The following is a 15,317-nucleotide window of genomic DNA, read 5'->3' on the forward strand; positions in this document are numbered from 1 at the left end:
TATGATCTGCTTTAGGTCCCTGATCACAGACTCGTAAACCTGGTAACTGGTTCTGCCCCCGTCACCCTCAATCCTTTCTCTCATTTGGGGATATAAATCTGGGCATGCGGCCTCAAATGGCATTTCTCTTCCTGTTTTTCCCTGGTTGATTTATATTCTTCAGACCTTGATGATAAGAATATTTATCACCAGATGAGAAATATATGAGTTATTACTGGGTCACGGGACCTTATGGAGAGAATACATCAGACCCGACTTCTTCCCCTCATTTCCCTTTCATAGGGTAAGTAATCTGCCCGCTTGCCTTTACATGTTGCACAGCCACTGAACGGTGAGGAAAGGAAGGCTATCCATGCAAACCTGCTCAGTAGTTTGGTGGGAGCATGATGCCTGTCCCTTTAATTCAGATATCAGTTTCCATTTGAAGAAGGCCTAAAAAGGCTGGCATGGTGAGAATCCTAGGCACCGTTTCTTTGGAAACTCTTTGCAGTAACCATGGATACCCAATCTGCCGGAAGCAAGGTGCATGATCTCTTTAGCAGCAACACGAATGTGTACATAGAGCTGATCTGCATTGAAAAGAGCAGTGCTGCTCTGCACTGAAATGCTGTTGCATCACAGCAACAGTATGTAAAAAGCAGTAAATAGTTGAAAGTCAGCAAAGTCTGGTTATTAATTGGAGATATGGTTAAGAAGAAAACAACTATATCTATCAGTGTTTTGGAGTTTTTTCTCCTGGCATGAAAACATGCACACAAAATAACCCTTGATAAAGTTCAAATATTTATAACCAGAAGATTTTCTGTGGCCCTGGAGTTTGATTTGGGTTGTTTGCCTGCTGTAATTTTCATAAATCCACACAGAGACTCTCGAAGTCTTTACTGGGTCAGACTTAATACTGGTCACAATCATTATCTCAGTTTTCCATTTACCTACCAAATGAGGGTTCACACTTAGTCCTAAACCTTCCTTATTGGGCTAATTAATTTAAAAACAAAATGTAATGGTGTTGTAAATAAAATATCCTTTAATAAGAACAAAACGAAGATCAGTAAAAGAAGATAGCTATTGCATTCACCAGCCAATGTCTACAAATAGTTAAGCATTATCAATCTAATGTTTTTTTCTTCTTAGATACCTGTGCTACTTGTCTGGAACTGGTCTTCTGAATAACAAACCCTAGAACTATGTTGCCGAGTAAATAATTATTCTTGGGTTGAACTGTTGGTTCGCAGACTGGCTCCCCTACACGGAGGGCAAGGAGAGACTGCAGAAGAGGCAGCCACTCCAGCTTAGTAGGTGGCCAGTTCATAAGCAAGGCAACTTACGTATGCAGCTTGTCTGGAGCGGCCTCAAGACAAGATCTCTGCACTCGCCTGTCAGAATCTTGAGTTTATATAGAAGGTTTAACTGGCTTCAGTCAGTCATGTGTACCGTCCAGATGGTCTCAACCATTACCGTCTCAAGGCAGCATCCTTGAAACAGCTCCTAGTGTGGGAATGGTAGGTGGAACACACATTACACGCACAGGGATGGGGGTGAGTAGGCTCCAATTGCCTGGGCCCAGCTCTCTGGTCAGCTGGTGGTCACATCCTCCTGATGACCTCCTCCAACATGAACTCAACAAAAACATAATTCTTTGTTACCTCTTGGTAATGAGGAAGAGACTACCCCGCACTCAAAAAGAGGAGCATTTGGAAGGGTTGGTCTGCAGGGGGCACCTCAGGCTAGTTCTCCCTGCCTGGTCCCTGGGGCTGATCCGGGTCGGGTGGAGGTGGGGGTGGTTCTGTCTCCAAAACAATTCCTTGTTTTCCCATTGTCTGTGGGCTACCATTTCCCTAGCTCTTCTGTAATTCTCAATGCCCTTATATTTAACAAATACTAATTCTAACAGAATGGCCAACCTGTTCATCTTAAAGTCTTGTAACATATGCTCTGGGATAAATGACTAACGAAGTGCCTTGGGAAGAGAATCCTCTGTACCCAGCATTTTTATTTAAGTAACTTGCCAGTCTTTATAGACAAAAGTGAGATTGGGGATGACTTCTATGGGAGACTTAGGATAATGTTATTTGTGGTTTGCCTTGATATATATACTCTTTATGGTAGAAACAAAGTAGAAATGTAGAATAAAGAATTTTACCATTTTTAAATTAAGATTATCAAAAATAACTAAGATTTTGCCAAATATAGTTTGAAATTATATTTGAACGCCAGGTTTGAAGAAATTGCTTTACATATATTTATATCACTTTCTAACCTTATCACCACCTTCCTTTATTGTACCCATCCACACTCCAATTTAATAAAAAGTGAGAGGAGAGGCTTGGGGTTAAAGTTCACAACCTTATGCACCATTTTACAGTGAAGTTCAACAACTTTCAAGCTGATGGGTAATTTTGGAACAATGCACTGTGGCAGAAGAGCCGCTTAGATTCCCAGAGTTCTCTTCACGTTGACCACTGTGAGTGTCATGGCTTATCAGGGCAGTTTGTTCTGTTGTCTATGGTTCAAGAGCAGATTTATAAGAAAATGTGTAATTTAGGGAAAGATACAGATTGCTTTGCTGACATGACCTACCGATAGTCATAGTCTACGAGATATGAGTTTAAGATAAATTTGCAGTGTAAATTTCTGAATATTTTCCATCAAAGCAACAGGATTTAAAAAGTAATGAATGGTTAAATTACAGAATGGCTTACTTAAAAAAAAGTTTATTTTGTAATCACAATTCACATTGGAATTTTCAATTATTGAGATGCACTTTTGGTATCATACATGTGGCATTTCGTATACTTGGCTGGCCTGACCTGAAGTCGTTTTGATTTGTTAGCAAAAGGCTATGTCCATTGTGTGCAAATACCGTTCAGTACTTGTGGAACACTTTAAACTACTGCATGTGAACTAAGCCCAGCTGGACAAAATAGGGCAACTCAGCGGCCAGTCAAGTGGGGACACACTTGCCTGTGCAAAGTCAGGGAGACACGAGCAGCTCCTGAGTGATTAAGCAGTGAGAAGATGAGACCTACCAACAACAACTGATTTAATTATTCTACTCACACATCTCATGACAAAAGGAAAAAAGATATGTCATGGCCATTATATCGCTCCCAGATCAGAGGGCATAATTTTAATTAAAACAAACTTTTCAATTAATAGAGGTGATGTGAATATAGGTTTTACAAAACTGATGAAATAAGAATTTTTGAAGAATGGTTTAAAATAAACAGCTAGGGACTTTCCTGGTGGTTTAGTGGTTAAGACTCCGTGCTCCCAATGCAGGGGACCCGGGTTCAATCCCTGGTCAGGGAACTAGATTCTGCATGGCGGCAACTAAGACCTGGCACAGCCAAAAAAAATTAAAATAAATAAATAAAATAAAATAAACAGATAAAATTTATTTTATTTTATTTGAGCTTTGAGGCATTAACACTAATTTTCTTGATTATTTTTCTACCTAATTTTAATACTGTGTTTTCAGATTGTAGGGTTGAGACTATTGTGTGCAGAAATGGGTTGGTGAATGAAAATATGTTTATAGCAACATAACTGCATTTTCTAATACAATACAGCATGCTGAATGCAATCAAAAAGAAGGTGGCAGTGAGTTTACAAAAGGTGACCAGGCAACTGCAGATTGGTCACAGAGAGACCAAGGACACACTGCAGCAGTGGGTGAGCAACACAGTCACAAGCCAGCTGGACAAGGTTTGGCTTCAACCAGCAGGCTGGAAGGATAAATTAGGGAGAATGCCAACGCTCCTACTGGCAGGGCTCCTTTGTCCACTCTGGTTCAAGTTTATAGCCCCACACCTATTGCTCCTGAGATTTCAGGGCTCAGAGATTATATGGCCCTGAAACAATTCGATTTTCAGTTAGGTGTATGGATTGTCCTGCTCCATTAACTTCAATAGAAATTTTTAGGTTGGTCTTATTTCACTATTTACATATATCCACTTCTATTTAATAGTAAGTTATAAAATGAACAATGAAGTTACTATCTATCTATATTATGTATATTATATGGATTATATATTTATATATAATATATAGTTATATATATTGTATACTATATGGATTATACATTATGTATATATTATACATTATCTATTATATATATTATGTATATTATGTATCTATATTATGTATATGGATTATATATTATTTTATTATGTATATTATGTATATTATATGAATATTTTATATATAATATATAGTTATATATATTGCTATCTATATTATGTATATTATATGGATTATATATTATTTATATATAATATATAGTTATATATATTGCTTATTTAAATTTTGAGTTTTTAGTTGGTAGGTCTATTCTACATTCTACAGTGTACATTTAAAAAATGTAGCTATAGGATGCTACTAACAACAAATGCTACCTTCTACCTAATAACAAATGTATGTTCCCATTTAGAAGAAAAAAGAAGCATATGATGTGGAAGGTAAACAGTACTGCAGAAATCTGATTGTACTGATTGATGCTTTTTTCATTCTTGTGAGCAATTTGCAAACTGGAAACAGTTGCGGAACTCTGCTTCTCCCATTTTCTAGCAATTCCCTTTTCAGCTATCTCTTGCCTACTTAACTCAGTAGTTACGAAGTTAAGTACCACTCTAGGTAGATTAGAGAGAATTTTAGAATCGTAGATTGTTTCAGCATCCTAAGGTAGTTGAGGTTATAATTACTTACATATCCTCTCTCATATTTCCCAAATTAGCAGAAGTTGATTTAAAATAGCATCTGCAGAATTATACCTACCACCTTTCAAGGTCATCAGCAGAACTGAAACGTAAAGAAATTAAGAATTCAAAGTCGTCATTAAAATCAATTATTTTAATTGCTTAAATAAACATAAGGAATTAAAGTAGGCGAGGGAGATCGGAAACAGTTTCATGAAATTCTTAGTGTCATCCCATTCACTGCTAGAGACGGTCAGAAAGAGCTCCATCCTGTGGACAGAACTGGAAGGGGGCACCGAGCCTTCGAAGACATGCACTTCGTACAGGAGTCCAAGCAAAAATCAAAGCAAATAATTAATAGCTACATGTTTGGAAAATACGTTGAATTACACAAAAAACAAGGGTCGTGACCAACTGTGTACCTGAAGCCGACATTTTAAAAGATGACAATCTATGAATACTAAAGTGTGATGGTGACGTGGTCCATCATCAACACAAATTCAAGTGGAAATCATTTAATTAAACTTTCAGGAGAAGCCATCTGAAGAACAAGGTCAAGGCCTGGGTCTTCCAGTGGGATTCTGGTCTTCATATCCGGATGCGCGCGGGCAGGGCAGGGTCCCTGGAGGCGGCTGCGGGCGCGGGCGGGGCCCTAGCACTGCAGCTCCTCCCCCTCTGCCCGCCGGGGGCCGCCGGCCGAGCTCTGCGCGCTGGCTTGGGCCGTGGAGCTCAGCACCTCCTCGAAACTGCCTCCGCCGTGGTTCGTCCCGCCTACTTTCGTCTGAAACGGGTTGAGACGCACACATGCAGTTATTTCGTTATTTCTGTAATTTTAAAAATAAGATCGACTGCTTTCAAGTTCACAAATTTACTTGTTTTCTTGAAAGGGGATGCAAAGGCTGTAGAGAAGTTAGTTTCCTTTAGCACGGGGCTAGGATATCATTCATATTTGGGTTCCGCGACTGGACTCGAAACTTTAATTTGTACAGATTTAGCGACTCTCTCTCTGTGTCTTCTACATCTAAAATTCTCAGTCCCTTCAGGGGCGTATGCAGATCTGTGGATTTGCACCATCTACTCACTCACCCAGAGAACCGATTTAATCAAATGGAATGGGATATTAGATAAATTCCCCCAATTTCACAAATGTGTGAACGCCTTTTAGTTGACTCCAGCTTGAGTTTTCCATTTGGGATTTAGCAAGGCAATCTGGATTTCTGAACAATGTCTCTTGAAAAGCAGAGTGGCTCAATGGAACATGATTTCTGGTTTCTAATACTTTGAGAGTTGGAGATGAATCATGGCTTAAGCACTGCTCCTCTCACATCTTTCCAGGCAGTTGTCTTTATAGGAGGAATATACCTTAAAATGCAAAGTTATGATGCTTTACGAAGCTCTCTTTTTGTGTCCTTGTTATTGGCTAATAAGAATATAGTCAGGAAGAAATCAATTTATAATTAAGAAACATGGTTAAGTATTTTGAAAAATTCCTTATTATAAGGTCTCTCAAAAGAATATTTAATGGTCCACAATGCTTAATGCAAGTCTTGTTAATGGCCACATTGGCCTTCCTTTAACCATTAACAATATGGAAAAATACTTTGAGGAAAAGAAAGGTATAGAATAGAAGATGTTGCTCTTCCCAAAATGTTGTCCACACCTCACTGTCACTTATGATCACTCACAAGGATATAAACCACACAGGGAAATGTACCTGCCAATTGCCTGGCCTGCCCTTTTAAAACCTTAACCAGGATTTAAAAGCAGTTCAGTCATCGCAAATCACACACAAACTTTTCTCCCATTGTTATTAAAATCCCTCTCTGCCTCTGTGAGTTCAGTTACTAAGTTGAATTTTTCCACTCTGCTTGGGATTGGAAAACTCCTTCTGGAAAGTGACAGATTATAAATATTTTAGGCTTGGGAACCACATCGTCTCTGTCACAAACACTCAAATCAGCCATTGTAGAAAGCAGCCAAGATAATACACAAGTGAATGAGCATGGCTGTGTTCCATAAAGGCTGTATGAATGGACACTGAAATGTGAATTTCGTGTAATTTAATTTTCAAATCACAAAATATTGTTCTTCCTTTGATTTTTTTTTAACCATTAAAAAAAAAGTGAGGGCTTCCCCGGTGGCGCAGTGGTTGAGAGTCCGCCTGCCGATGCAGGGGACACGGGTTCGTGCCCCGGTCCGGGAAGATCCCACATGCCGCGGAGCGGCTAGGCCCGTGAGCCATGGCCGCTGAGCCTGCGCGTCCGGAGCCTGTGCTCCGCAACGGGAGAGGCCACAACAGTGAGAGGCCCGCGTACCACAGAAAAAAAAAAAAAAAAAAAAAGTGAAAACCATTCTTAACATACAGATGGCTCAAAAATAGGCAACCAGCTGAATCTGGCCCATAAACCTTAGTTTGCAGACCTCAGGGACAGAGCACTGATCCCTCCTCCACTCTGTTATCTTAGCACTGGAAAGAAGCAGGGGGTTGGTTTCAACTCTCTGATTGTTCACTATGGTTATTTCTTTTCTGAGAGAGGCAAGATTAATTCAATGTAATTAACTCTATTAATAGTTCCCATCCTCCTCTTTGGTCGCATTCTCTTTAGCAACAGAAGTCACACAGTGTTGAAATCAGGTGAATACCAATTACTGATGTTTTCTTCTGGGCTTTGTTTTGTTCTTCTCTTCTAGTTCTTGATTTCTCAAATCAAAATAGAAAAATAAAGAAGGAGGAAACCACTTGGAAATAAAGCAGTTTGGCCAAGAAAGGAGTGGACTAAAGGGGTTTCCTAACCATGCGGGTTTAATAACCACACACTACAATACTTTAGCCAAGGACCTGCTTAAGCAGAGATGTGAACAATAAGCTTCTCCCGGACCCTTCCCTTCAAAATGGTTTTTCATCCAAGAAGTTGTCACTGTGTCCCCAACACTATAACTGCTCTTTGCAAAAAAAAATTATTTGAATTACTGACCTGGGCTTCCTGATCTTTCATAATAAAAGTATCCGGTTGAGGGCTTCCCTGGTGGCGCAGTGGTTGAGAGTCCACCTGCCGATGCAGGGGACGTGGGTTCGTGCCCCGGTCCAGGAAGATCCCACATGCCGCGGAGCGGCTGGGCCCGTGAGCCATGGCCGCTGAGCCTGTGCATCCGGAGCCTGTGCTCCGCAACGGGAGAGGCCACAACAGTGAGAGGCCCACATACCACAAAAAAGGAAAAAAAAAAAAAAGTATCCGGTTGAAAGGACACAAAGAAAGAGTAAGTATATCTTACTTTTTTTTTTTTTTTTTTTTTTTTGCCGTACACGGGCCTCCCACTGTTGTGGCTTCTCCCGTTGCGGAGCACAGGCTCCGGACGCGCAGGCTCAGCGGCCACGGCTCACGGGCCCAGCCGCTCCATGGCATATGGGATCTTCCCGGACCGGGGCACGAACCCGTGTCCCCTGCATCAGCAGGCGGACTCTCAACCACTGCGCCACCAGGGAAGCCCATATCTTACTTTCTTAAATGGTTTTAATTCAGGCTGTACAATGTGCTCACCAAAAAGTAGGGGCACTAAAAATATGTTCTGCTTGACATGGGTGCAGAACGGTCGGAGGGGATGTAGTTGCTTATGATTCACTGGAACATAGTAGAACATTCCAAATATGGTTTCATAGGAGCTGATTCTGGGTCTGTTTTCTGTTTGCTTGTTTTAGATGAAATAGAAATTGTGCTTATTGAGTGTACAGGTGAGACCAGCCAAGATGTCAAGTAATACATTGATGTATTACAAGGATGTAGGCAGAAAGGACTACATTTTATATGATTTTGATGAACTGGCAAGTTTTTCATGGAAAATCAAACTATCTACACAATTGGGTATAAAATAAGAACAATCCATTGGGTGCAAATGCCAGATGGTGTGACAGATTGTGTGCGAAGATGGCAGGAACGGACCTCGCTTCACAGCAGAACATTACTTCTAATAGAACACAAATATGAACACGATTCCTTTTAAGTGGTGTTTGAAAAATCAAGCTTAAAGCAGGATGTGTGAGTGGAAATACAGCATATAGACCTGCAAGGAATTTCACTCATCTGTACTGATTCATGAGTCATTCCCTCAGCAGGAAATAACCTCAGGATTGAAAAGTTACAGAAGTTTTGGAGAAGATTCAGAACACAAAAGAAAACTATGCAGAACATAAACTATACACAGAAGGGTTAAACATCTATTGTTTAGTCTGGAGGGGAAAAAAGGAATGAGAACTTTGTAATTATTGAGGAAGTGGGAGATTTGACACACAGCATGATTATTAGCTATTCTCCGTTGCCTGTGTGGGCAGAGAAAGAGAAACTAGGCGGTGGGTGGGCTGTGAGTCTTGTTAAACCCATGGACAATCATGCAGACACAGAATCTGCTTTCAGGAGGTCTTGACACAGGCTAGTATCCAGTTGGCTGAGTTAGTTTTGTGCATGTCTGAGGAAGGCGGCAGGCCTTGTACCTTCCATCCAGATGCGGTGAGAAAAGTGAGAGGCTGACAGTGTGGATCAGACACTTAACTCATATATGAACTGTGAGCTAACCAGAGTTTCCCCAAAGCAAATGAAAACAGGTTGTTCTTTATTCTTCTTTTGCTTCTTCATACCTCCTTCTTCTAAAGAAAACCTAAAAAGTACAACTTCTCCTATGTCAGAACTTGACAACAGAATCCCTCCTTCTTGGATTGACTAAGGCTGAGAACCAAATGTTGAGAAATTAACTCCTGGGGTTTTTAGAATCTTTTGTTTTGAAACTAGATATTCTGGCATGAGAAGTGTCTGTGACACTGCAGGTCTCTACCCATAGAAAGGTTTTCCTACAAACAGCGGCAATTTAATGGCTCCTCCGGGTCCCTCAGTAAATGACAATGTTGATAGGCAGAGCAGTAAAACTGCACAACTAGAGACTGCTGGTAAATGAAATCAATGAAAGCATGGTAAATGTTGAGTAATAATTTCATTCTTGAGCCTTAAACACCTAATCACAGGTCTGGAAGAGAGAAGACTATGTGAAAGCCTCTTCTAAGGGGAAAGACCCTCCAGGTCAAAATCAATAAGAGCATCTAAGACCTCGACTAAGGAATAACTTATACCCTCACAGACTCTCATCTGGCAGCACATGTGAGGGTTGTATGATTCAGAAGCAGCTGGGTAATCAGCATGAGCCTATATGTGCTTTTGATCTGATTAAAGATCACACATATTCTTAATTTTCCTAGTAATAGGGAAATACAGAAATGGATTGTATGTAAAATAGTGATAATGATATCAAGATGTAATTAAGTTTAGGTGGTATCTTTAAAAAATCTTAGTAGTATCAATGACTTTTCCTGTTTTAAACAGTCTATACCTTTAGGACTAGACTGATGTTACTTTTGCTCTTTTACCCTCTGTACATTAACTTATCTATGCTCAAACAATAAATTCAATGAATTTTTTTTTTTTAGCACCGACTATAGAACAGGTATACTTTCAGTTTATACCCAGGGAACAAATGCACTATTACAAAATAATGCATTTTGTGATTCAGCTTTATTTTCCCTCCATGATAACCACGCTGTGCTTTGCTCAGTCTGTGAGTGGAGCAGGCAAGTGGTGTTGATGGGCGGTGGATGGCAGGATAGCGCATGGAGACAAGTTCATTTCTACTGGTCTGTGTCCAAACCAGAGGAGCTCTGAGCTGTTACTGAACTTTCACTTACACTCTAATTTCAGAGTTCACAGATCCTTTGTCCTATCTACAGTCATCTATCACATATCTGCTTCTTGGGGGGCAGCATTAAGAGTTCTAACCAGTGAACAGATCAACACAAATTCCAATTCGCTTTAACGAACAGTTCACTTCTGAATGATTTATTTATAGAAACAACTTGGTATGGCTACAGTAACACTATTCAATATTGGTTTTCTTTATAGATTTATATGTGAAGAAAAGTGACTCTGTGCACTGCTGCCTTCTTGGCTGCATCAAATGCTGGTAGCCCCACCTTTGGAGCCAATGGCAGCAATGCCTAAGCTGTCCTGATTCAATGAACCCAGCGACACAAAATTCACTTTATCTGTACCTTAAGGCTTGTGACAGTTGTCTCAACCCTCTCCTCAAATGATTTGAAAGTAGGAGAATTCCTAAAATAATAAAAAAAAAAAGAGGTCAGATCCGAAGACCTAGCTGTCTTAGCAATCGTGCTGTGCTGCCTGGTTTCTGCTCTTACTTGCAGACATCACCTCTGCACCAGAGCTAGTTGCTGGTTTGCCACCAACACCAACCATGTTTTAAAATTTATTTCACTTCTGCTAGGTTAGACCCAGAAACCATAACCCGACATGGAATTTTTCTAAGTAAAATAGATAACTATAGAATGAATAATAGAGCATTTGGCAAGGATACAACTGTCATAATTCCATGGTGCACCGTACATCATTTCCAACGAGTCAAAGGAGTGATAGCTTAATTTTTCATTTACTAATCAATTGTTTCTATCATAACACTCCTTTTCCCAGCTCAGTTATTTTATAACCAATAGAAAGTCTATCTGAAGAACGTCACATTCGAGTTTTCCCACTTGGAATTTTAAAAGTCATTTATTTTAGTGAATGTGAGACAAGACAGAAATAGCTAAAGGAAAAAAAAGGTTCACATGTTTTCAAACTTTGAAGTTTTAAAACTAAGCATTTTCTCAATATCCAGGAAGCAGTGTTTCTGAAAGTCAGTGCGTCCATTATTTTAGGCTGAAATATATTCACTACTTGTTCAATGCTTGATCAAAATGGTGCTATTAGCACGTGTTATATTTCCTCCCAAAGAAGATATGCTTACTTGTTCTTACCAGACAGAACCTTTGCTGTCTATCAACAATTTATTTGTGACTCATTCACTGTGTTAAATAATCTACATACCATCTTTAACTTTAAGATTTAGATCTTTCACTTGGTGCTTTTTGGTTTCCTATACTGGATTTGGTCACATGACATTATGACTTAATGACATCATTACCATTAAAAATGATATCACCAAGTCCAACTAAGGAAACAGGAACTGAATTAAAAATGTGTCTTAAATCTTGTGTTCAGGGCCTCCCTGGTGGCGCAGTGGTTGAGAGTCCGCCTGCCGATGCAGGGGATACGGGTTCGTGCCCCGGTCTGGGAGGATCCCATATGCCGCGGAGCGGCTGGGCCCGTGAGCCATGGCCGCTGGGCCTGCGCGTCCGGAGCCTGTGCTCCGCAACGGGAGAGGCCACAACAGTGAGAGGCCCACATAACGCAAAAAGGAAAAAAAAAAAAAAAAAAAAATCTTGTGTTCATGTTGGCTTTCAGCAACAACAACTGCCATCATTTTCAGGTCAAAAAATTCAACTGAATGTTACTATACTTGATAAGCCACTTGCTATTCTCTCTTGAGTGCAGAAGAAATAAAATAAGAGGAATGGCCTAAAGAAACTTCATAAGGGCGGATGGTTATAAAAAAAGGGCCTCATTGTATGGTGTGGGCTGTAGCATGGCTCTAATACTATCAAGAGGAAACTAATGTAGAGGATATGTTTTTGAATGAATTTGGCTTCATTAGGGATTGTCTCTCAAGACTCTGATGCTCTGGATGGTCACAAATGCATTTGCATCCAGGCTGTATGAAGTAACAGTGGTGAGTTCAGAGGGCCCAAGCATGACATCACACCTTGTATATGACTCAAATATTAGTTGAATTCCTGTGAGTAATCCTCCACCGTACTTGTCTCATGATGAAATATTAGTGAAATTACATAAGAGTGATTCAGAAGTGTACACTTATTAGCACTTTACTTCCACTGCATGTTTCATTTGGCCAAGCTGGTCACATGACTAACTACCTGTCATCCATCAGGTGCACAGGACCACAGTGGGCAGACAGTTCAGCCTAATGGTTCATGGTTTATGTTAGTTGAGCAAAATCTTTTTTTTTTTTTTAAAGTTAATTTCAGGCAAGCTCACAAGGAATACATCTGACCCATAAGTCACTAGATGGATTCCTGGTTCACAGAGGAAAACCGTATTAATTTTTTTTCAAGGCTTTTTTGGACACCCAGACTTAAAATTTAACAAGTAAAGAAGCTCAGAGCTGCAGGCTGCACTGCTCAATTCTGGTGTTTTTATTCTAGGGGAAGCAAGTCAAATATGAACTAAGTCATCTTGAATCTATGCTCTCTACTTACCACCAAATTAGGGAAATCAAATGCTGTGGTTAAACTTCCAAAGTAACCACATAACCCCAGTGTAGAAGAGACATCATCAGATATAATAAAACAGACATTCCTCTAATCAAATTACACTAGAGTGCATGCTGGGGAATATGGAGAAACTGTTTATTCAGATTTAATCATGTCATATACAACTACAAACCTGTAGCACTGCAAATGACCCTGGAAAGAATTTGGCTTCAGTGGGCTCAAACTATTTAGAGTAACTGAACTCCCTCTAGAATGTATTCACACCACAGTATATAATATAAAAGCAGGAAGAGGAGGCACAGTTCTGACTGAAGTGAGGGAGAGTCCCAGAGACTAGATCCCCTCCCACGGAGCCCCAACCAGGGCAGCCCAAGGAAGCACCAGGGCTCCTGGAAGCACCAAGGGAAGAGCAGTAAATCTGGTTCTAGCCTCTTATTTTTAAACATGATGAAACTGCTGTCACTGAGGTGACCTTCCCAAGGCTGCCAAGTTCACCCCTAGCAGAACTGGACTACAACCAACATCTCCTGATTCCAATCTAACATTCATTCCTCTATACTCTATTACTATTATTTTGATTTTATCTGATTGTATCACTAAGTCACGCCAACTGGAAGCGAGAGGAACATCTTTCTCAGGAGTTTTCATCTCACCAGTAATTTCAATGACATTTTTATTGTTCAACAGACTCTTTGCCTTAATATATCCCTTAAAAAATCCTAATGATATCCTTTCTAGAACTGTAGCCCTCTTTGACTCCTACCTTTTCATTTAAACTTTCTCCCAGCCTTGCATTTAATTCTGTGGGAATAAAAGGATTTCTACCTTTGCAAGTGTGCTTGGAATGTTCCACGCCCTGTACTGCGTGCTTTACACAGGTTACACATCTCACAACAGCCATGTGAGGTAGGTCTTATTTATTCCAGTATACGGATAAGAGAATAGAGACAGAGATAGGTAAATAACTTGTCTCAGGTCACACAAATCAAGAGTGGCTGGATTTAAACCAGTGTGTCTGGTCAATAGCCCAAGCCCATTACACCTACAATACTTCTACAGGATTGTCAGCCTTTTTTCCTGAGGGCCTTCAGAAAAGAGCATAAGATAGGTCATGGCATTTCCCTTTATATAAAGAAGGAAAAAAACCACAAGTTATCAATAAAGTTAACAGTTCATACACATTCTACATTGATATTATGTAAAATAATTTACACAGATTACCTCATAGCAGGCATACTTATGGAGTGGCGAATGGAGTAGCTTCAGGGCAAAAGCAGATTAAAGGGAAAAAAAAAAAGAAAGAACAAAGAAGATAGCACAATATAAGTACATGAGAAACTCCCTATTCACGGTTTCAAAACAGCAATTTCAACTATGTGAAGTGTTCCCTGCACACCCCACCAAGATGAGATTTGCTCTTGTTGGGTAGGATGGGCCACAGTCACTTCCAAAGGAATAAGGAGACCAGGTGGTCCATAGCTGCATATTATTTTACTTCCTGTAGGTTCCCTGTAGGCCAGGGAGGAGAGGAGGAGACTGTCTGGTTTGCCCCAGGTCAACCCAACAGCTGGTGGACATGCCCTCCTGGTCCAGCTCCCTTCTCCTGTTCAGGAAGACAGTAAGGGGCAAGGGGCAGTGCCCAGCACATAGAGCCAGGCAGCTAAAAGCTAATCATTCCATTGTAGAGAAGCACTCCAGAGGACTGTATGCAGTTAACATGAGTCAATCAAGGAAACACATGCCAGGTAAACGCAATTCACACAGTCCAACATGGTGGCAGGGCTTCTGCATCCATCCCAGGACATCTGGTACAAAGATCAACTTTTCTGAGAACTCTTAAGATCATCAGCCTTCTCACCCTGTTGATCCTACAGCGGCTAACTCGTCTTCCCTCTGATCGACTGCCTGTTATTTCTATGTGAGTTCCACTCGGAAATCAGGCTGCAGGAAGGGAGGAAGGAAAATGGGGTCCCTTTTCCTAGGCTAGCATGCCCTCATCCAATTTCCACCACAGTCCCGGCCTGCTCTTCTCCCAGGAAGCTAACAGGTAGGGGATCAGACTCATCACCTTCCCCAACAATATCCACTGAGGTCATCAGTAGGGGCGGCACTTTACTAGAACTCAGAAAGAAAAGGACAAAGAAGTGCAGAGGATACTTACGGTCTTACCCTAGACACTCCATTTTGAAATCATAGGTAAATATTTCCTCATAAGTTACATTAAAAAAAGAATTACTAAAAGAACTTCATCAGCATTATAAATTATTCATCTCTTTAAATACAGGTAGTTTTCTTAAGAAAAAAAAATTTTAAGGCATGTAATAAGATTCTACCTAAAAGGAGGCTTAATTCAAGGACCTGGGACTGACAGTTGCACGCTTGCTAACATTTGAGAT

At 40.4% G+C, this 15,317-nt stretch overlaps 1 protein-coding gene across 3 annotated transcripts in view; it reads right to left on the bottom strand.

Moving 5' to 3' along the window:
* Nucleotides 1–5,349: 5,349 nt before the first annotated feature.
* Nucleotides 5,350–15,317, bottom strand: part of TPD52L1 (TPD52 like 1) — a 37,014-nt gene continuing 27,046 nt past the window's right edge. For 2 of the 3 annotated variants that reach the window (XM_060114875.1, XM_060114876.1), the window contains 3 exons: nt 14,143–14,181; nt 10,786–10,846; nt 5,350–5,478 (listed from right to left, as the gene is read on the bottom strand). In XM_060114875.1, coding sequence (XP_059970858.1) covers nt 5,350–5,478; nt 10,786–10,846; nt 14,143–14,181 — 229 coding nt within the window. The remainder of the gene's footprint in view (nt 5,479–10,785; nt 10,847–14,142; nt 14,182–15,317) is intronic. The other variant, XM_060114877.1, reaches the window with a different exon arrangement.

The sequence above is a fragment of the Mesoplodon densirostris genome, chromosome 12 (assembly GCF_025265405.1).
Source record: "Mesoplodon densirostris isolate mMesDen1 chromosome 12, mMesDen1 primary haplotype, whole genome shotgun sequence".
Taxonomy (NCBI): Eukaryota; Metazoa; Chordata; class Mammalia; order Artiodactyla; family Ziphiidae; genus Mesoplodon; species Mesoplodon densirostris.